General features: G+C 28.6%; 1 protein-coding gene across 1 annotated transcript in view; it reads right to left on the bottom strand.

Annotated features, from left to right (window-relative positions):
- Positions 1–700, bottom strand: part of LOC145125754 (EG45-like domain containing protein) — an 827-nt gene extending 127 nt beyond the window's left edge. The window contains exons 1-3 of the mRNA XM_079061175.1: positions 548–700; positions 174–450; positions 1–82 (exon numbers count right to left, since the gene is read on the bottom strand). The exon at positions 1–82 is cut by the window's left edge and continues 127 nt beyond it. Of these exons, the coding sequence (XP_078917301.1) occupies positions 76–82; positions 174–450; positions 548–656 (393 nt within the window). The 5' untranslated portion in view covers positions 657–700 and the 3' untranslated portion in view covers positions 1–75. The remainder of the gene's footprint in view (positions 83–173; positions 451–547) is intronic.
- Positions 701–7065: the final 6365 nt, after the last annotated feature.

Genomic DNA, 7065 nt, shown 5'->3' with positions numbered 1-7065 from the left:
AGTATCATTTATTTTAAAGCAAACTGATCAGAAGAGAATTGATTATTGGCGTATTGCATACGTATTTTTATTAAATCAGATCCTGAAAAACACAAAGAAAGTAAAAGTTAGTCAAAAGTCAAATAAAAGTATACAAGTTTAAACATAGACAAAAAGGTTAAGTGTATAATTACCGGTTATATTCAATGTTAATTCTCCCCGCATCCGTATTAGCAATCACAGCAAACGCCTCTTGGGAAAGGTCAACTTGATTTGCTGCACATCCGGGACAAAGATCTACAACTGTTACATCAACACTTCTTCCTGTGCATGGGTTCAGAACACCATCATTGGTTCTACCGGTGCAAGTAACACGGTACCTAGTTCCACATGCAGCTCTGTTGGCAAACAAACCACTGTTTGCTGCTAGAATCATAACCCCACGATCTTCAAAGCCAAAACATGATGATGCTACATAAAACAACATTCAAAATCTCAAAATTAATAAGCTACATGCATGATCATAAATGAATTTACTTTTATCTTTGATGTATGTATATGTACTTACGCACGTAGGGAGGGGTGTAGAAAGTTGCTTGGCCTGCAATGGCATGAGCAACTGAAGCAAAGCATGCAACCATGGCGATCAAGAAAAAAGTTCTCGTAATCAAACCCATCTTTGGTTTTTCTCTTTTGGAACCCTATGTATGATATGTGAAGTTGTCTACTTAATTTGGTGAACAAAAACAAAGAAAGGCTTTCTATTTATAGACGAAAAAACTAACATAAAGACTAGTAAAATGTGCCACAATTTTCTCGTACGTATTCAACAAAATACAAATGTATCGTTTAATAGTCAAGGAAGTGAATGGGATCGATGTGAAATTAGTCGGTCTCTCAAATTCTAGATGATGGTTAGTTATTCCAATGTCTCTCAAATTAAAATCTTTTGTTTGATTTATTTTAATTTCAATAGGTGGTGAGATGCCCTTGAGATTTCAAGTCTCATCTTGGAATAGATGAAATTTATTCATGGAACTTGTGAGTAAATAAAAGTCTCTTGTCGCCTTTTTTTTTCTTTAAAAAAAACTATAATAATCACTGATTTAATTAATTGTGAATGTTATAATACTTTTTTGTCTTATAACCTTGAATGTTAAATAAACCCTAGACAAACCGCATGGGCAATTTCTAAGGATAATATTCTATATACATTACTCCCTCTAAAAAAAATATTTGGTGCACTCCTTTTCATTTTTTTTTGTTTAATTTTTTTCGTATATTTTTTTGTTATTTTGTTGTCCTTTTTCATTATTATAATTACATATTATTATTAGATTAATGTTTAATTAAATAATAATATTAAAATATATATTTTTATTAATTATCTGGTAAATCAACTCTGTCGAAGACCTGTTTTTATTAATTAAGCGTGACTTCTTGTAAACCATATTAACCAACCTTAAACGTGATTGATAGAAAATGAAGGACTAAACACACGAGTTTTGTAACGTTAACACACTTATTAGGATGATGATGTATGAATTACACCATATCTCTGATGGATGTATTCGTGTGTGTGTGTGTGTATATATATATATATAGAGAGAGAGAGAGCGAGGTAAGTTCAATTGAGAAAATAAAAAAAGTTGAGAATGGGGGAATCATTCTCAGCCACTCATTTATTTTGCCGCAAAAGCCTTTGTTGTACCAACGGAAATGGATAAGGAATACACATGTATTTCCAACAAAACATGTTTACTTAAACTATGTTGATCATTACCTTAATATATACAAAAACATAGTTTTTTTTTTGTTTTTTTAATTTTTAAGAAGCTATTTATATCGAAAAATGATTTTAAATATACCAAAATTTATGATTTTTTATTCTCTACAAATAGACATCCATATTGATATACTTTTAAGATAAAATAATTTTTTTTTTTAAATTTTCAGTTATCGTTATTCATAAGTGAATAAAAATGCATCAGATTTTTGGTACAGTACATTCGTTATTCACTTATGAATAAAAATATATAATTAATTTTTTTTACAGTTTAAGTATCATTTATACTACTTATTCATATATGAATAACAAATTAACTGTAACAAAAATCTGATAAATGTTTTATTCATATATGAATATAAAATATGACGACAACTAATACACGTTTTATTCATATATAAATATAATATATGATGAAAGATGATGTAAAAAATATATTTTAAGTAAGAAAACTTTATTGCGTGTCATATTCATATATGAACGATATTTAAACTATAAAAAAAGTTACGCATACGTTTTATTCATAAGTGAATAACGAATATACTGTAATAAAAATCTGATAGATTTTTTTTATTCACTTATGAATAACGAGAGCTGAAACTATAAAAAAAATAATAATTTTATTTTATCTTAAAAGTATATCAATATGAATGTCTATTTATAAATAATAAAAAATTATGAATTTTGATATATTTAAAATAATTTTTCGATAATAATGGCTTTCTAAAAAAGAAAAAAATGAAAAAAAAAATATGTTTTTGTGTATATTAAGGTAATGATTAGCATAGTTTAATGAAACATGTTTGGTTGGAAAACACATATTTATCCGTTATCCATTTCCGACGGTACGCCTGCGGCAAAATAAATGTGTGACTGAGAATGATTCCCCCATTCTCAACCTTTTTTTTTCTCAATTGAACCCTCCTATATATATATATATATATATATATATATATATATATATATATATATATATATATATATATATAAACTATTTGTATTTTGTATTTATCTTTTGTAATTTGGAATACCACTGTGTTATTTTTTTATTATAATTTTCGTAGATAATATATATATATATATATATATATATATATATATATATATATATATATATGAAAAAACTATATTGTCAATTATCTATGTTTATTTATTTTCTCATAATTAATTATATTATTTTCTTAAAGTCATTTTATCAAGTTTTCGACACACTCACCCGAAGACCACCATCACCATCACCATAAGCAGAGTCTGAATGAAAAAAAAATGAGGACATCAATTATCTTGTTGTGGAATTTTCCCTTCACAACAAAATTATTAAGGCAATAACATTAATAACTCTTAAAATTATTAAGATTTTTTTATTAAAAATAACAACAATATTTTAATCTAATCTAAGAACAATAAACACATTAAATAAGAAAAAACAATGACAAAAATGACAATATATAAAATACAATCATTGCGTAACCATATATATATATATATATATATATATATATATATATATATATATATATATATAAAGGTTAGGTTATTTTGTTTATAGTAAGTATTGTGTGCCAGAATGCACAGATCTGGACCATCGGATGAAATATAATCAAATGTCATGATCTGAAGGTCTATGATAGTAGAATAAGATAACATATACCATATAATCACACAAATTTCAGCATAATGACATTTTAGTCAATTAACCTATATTAAAAAAGAAAATTTTCGGATTTTTAGGGATAATTAATTCCTTTATTTTTAAAAATCTGAAAATTTTAAATTAATTCAAAATTAAAAATCCGATTTTATTCTGTCAGAATGATAGAATGTTAACCATAAACTAGTAAATATATTTTTCGATTTTATTTTGTCAGAATGACAGAATGTCAACCATAAACTAGTAAATACATTTTAAAAAGAATACACAAAATCAATTCTTGAACTAATAATATACCAAATAATTACATTGTATGATTGTGATTCATTGAATAATAACAACATTCTGAAAGAAAAAAGAAAAAAAAATCATCAAAATCTAACAACACTAATCTATTCTAATAGAATATATTATTTTTTAGCAACACTTTATACATTGTAGCATAACACATTCTGGTATAATACACTCTCGTTCTCTATGTTTTCTTCCTTCTCCACATCAATGTTAGCCTCTTCAAAACCTAAATCCACAAAGAAAACATAATCAAGTTTCAAAAATTAAAAAATTCAATGCATTCTAAGAGAATAAAAACTATAAATTCTGACAGAATGTATTAAAGACTATAAAGTTTGACAGAATATAGTAGAAAATAAAAACTATAAATTTTGACAAAATGTAGTAGAGACTATAAAGTCAACCATAAAGTATCACAAATTCATTACCAGTTACACAAATATATTTGTTGTTGACAATTATTCTCAAACATTATAACATAATACATTTATATAAAATAAATTCTAATAGAATACATTACATAATTCAAGAGCTGTGATTGAATACATAATACAAGAGCTGTGATTGAATCATCAACACACATCTGCATTCATTCCCAGTCATGAATTCAAGAAACAAACACACATTTATAATATCGATTTAGAAATATGAACACCAATTTTGACTTTTTCGAAACAAAATCCAACTTATGACTGTGAGGTGCAAGTTGTATCAGAATATTTCTTCAATCGAACAGAAATAAACCATTGAAGAGATCGAATTTCATAAGATGATGAACACAATCTCGATCTTGAATCAAAATCGAGATAAAATCAATCTTGATTGAGGTAAATAATTTCCATTTATATCCCCTAGTTGTTGGATTACCGGACCAGATAAAGAAGAACAGGAGGCTGCCGGAGCATACCTCCGTCCAAGTACCTACAATCGCCGGGATTTCCTCACGTTCGCTCCTCGCTTCTCATTTGCGTTCACGGACCCCACAACAGCGCCACTGCTCCTCCGCATCCCCTTCTTCAGCCTCATCGACCCCAGAGTCCATCATCGATTGCGAGACAAGAGTATGTGCTCCTTTTGGATCCGTCGATTGTAGAAGAAGAAGCAGAATCGGTGATGGTGATGGTGTTGATGCCAATGATGAAGTGTTCGGCCACAAACATAACTAGGTCAAATATATTTACTTTATTTCCTTAATTGAATGATTTCAATTAAATGATTTCCTTAATTAAAAGTACAAAAGGTCCAAAATACCCTTTAATGATTTATTTAATTATTTATTATTTCTTGAATTCTCATTGGTGCATTTAGGCACACAATAGTTGCTAAAAACATTTGAACCTAGCTCTCTCTCTCTCTCTCTCTCTCTCTCTATATATATATATATATATATATATATATATATATATATATATATATATATATATATATATATATATATAAGGTTGTAGAACTCGTTACTCGGTACCTGTTCGGCCGACAACCGAGTAGCGAGTACTTGGGAGTACTCGGGGAGTACTCGGATTCGCTAATTCATATAGAAATATTTTTAGGCAAATTATATATGTCAAAATCATAAGTTGATAGAAATATATAACAGAATTAGATCTATGTGAATACACAAAAACTGAAAAACACATAATGGTCTCACGTTGTGAATAATTACTGAAAATTTAAGATATATATGTAGTAATAATCACATGTGTGTATGTTAAATAATAAATGATTAAATATATTATACATATTAATCACCGATTTGACCTAATTTTACAACATTTCTTAGTTCAGTAAGGGCCGATCGGGGAGTACTCGGGATTCTGTAACTCGCATCGGTAAGGGGCCGAGTAGCGAGTACTAGGAGGAGTAATCGGCAAACTTGGCGAGTTTTACAACACTATATATATATATATATATATATATATATATATATATATATATATATATATATATATATATATATATATACACACACTAGTCGTTACCCGCGCAAAGCAGCGGCAAGAAATAGTTTTTTTCAGCGATATGTTTCTTTTACAAAAATGTTATGTTCCAAAAGAAAGTAAATTTCCAAATAAAGGGTTCTATGTTTTAACGATATGAAAATTATTAGGAACATCCATGTTATCATTAGCCTTTGAACCTCATCAATAACACACAATTTTTAGATCGATGTGAAAAAAGTAATTAGGTTTTAAATAAAGGTAAGCAAAAAAAAACTATTGATCTTACAAATTTGTGTATCATGAAAAATTTTAGCAGTTAGTTTGCTAATACTTCATATCTTTAACACAAATTAATGAAATAAAAATAGTTGGTAATTGGTCTAAGTTTATCTTATAAATTGCTCCAGGTAACTCATGTGTTGGACATCAAGAGCTAATATGCTTGTATGCTTGTTGTCTTTCGTGCTCCAAAATAGCCATGGAAAAAAAATGCTTAAATAGAGTCATCTGATGTCGTTTCATGTAGATTTTTTTTTATTGTGGAAGAGGGACAAGTGTTGCCGATACGTTTATTTCCAACGGGCGGTGAATAATTTTCTTTTATCAAGTAGTTACCTTGTATGATGAAATAAATATCACAAACAAATTTAGAAAATACCCATCAAACTATAATAAAAATGTCATTTGCTACAACATAAATGTCGTTTAATCCATCTCAACATTTTCACTATAACCTTGGATCCTTCCTATAGGCTGTAGCAGAAGCACATTTGCAATTAAAGAAACAAAAACGGTTCAACCCAGCAAATAAAGTAAAACTGAACAATCTAGTAAGTTATTAAAATATACATTAGTTAAATACATTCTCTCACATGACATAGATTCGTTCAAAACCGATTGAATACTGATCCACTTATAAATCTCATTGAGTTCAGTGATAGTGATAGTTTTCTGAGCATCCCAAAATACTTTGAGTGGTATCAACTCAATTTCTTCTTATAAAGAGTAAAAGAAATATGTGCATGTAATCAAACATAAACAGAGATAAAGGGATTTTTTTTTGTTTTTTGTAAAAACATTTTCTGACTACTTGCTACTTACTGTGCGACGCAGCACACACACATCACTTTCGTTTTCGCAACAATTTGTTTTTTAGAAGCCGTTGGGTTGAAAAACCTCTACGCGTCCTCTGCAACACAAAGGATTGAAACACAAAGGATTGGGCTTGGCTCTTCATACATTTTCTAACCTAAAACCTAATAAATAAAATAATAAAAAAAATGGGCCAAAAAAAACCGATGATGTATCTTGTTTCCCATCGAATTTGTCGCAACCTCTTCTCCATTCAAACTTTGATCGTCGCAGCCTCACATCGGCACAACACGGTTGACGGTCAGCTCATCCTTCGCCGTCGT

The sequence above is a fragment of the Lactuca virosa genome, chromosome 7, assembly GCF_052849685.1.
Source record: "Lactuca virosa cultivar CGN04683 chromosome 7, Lactuca_virosa_CGN04683_v6, whole genome shotgun sequence".
NCBI classification, from domain to species: Eukaryota; Viridiplantae; Streptophyta; class Magnoliopsida; order Asterales; family Asteraceae; genus Lactuca; species Lactuca virosa.
This window is presented reverse-complemented; position numbering and strand designations above follow the sequence as displayed.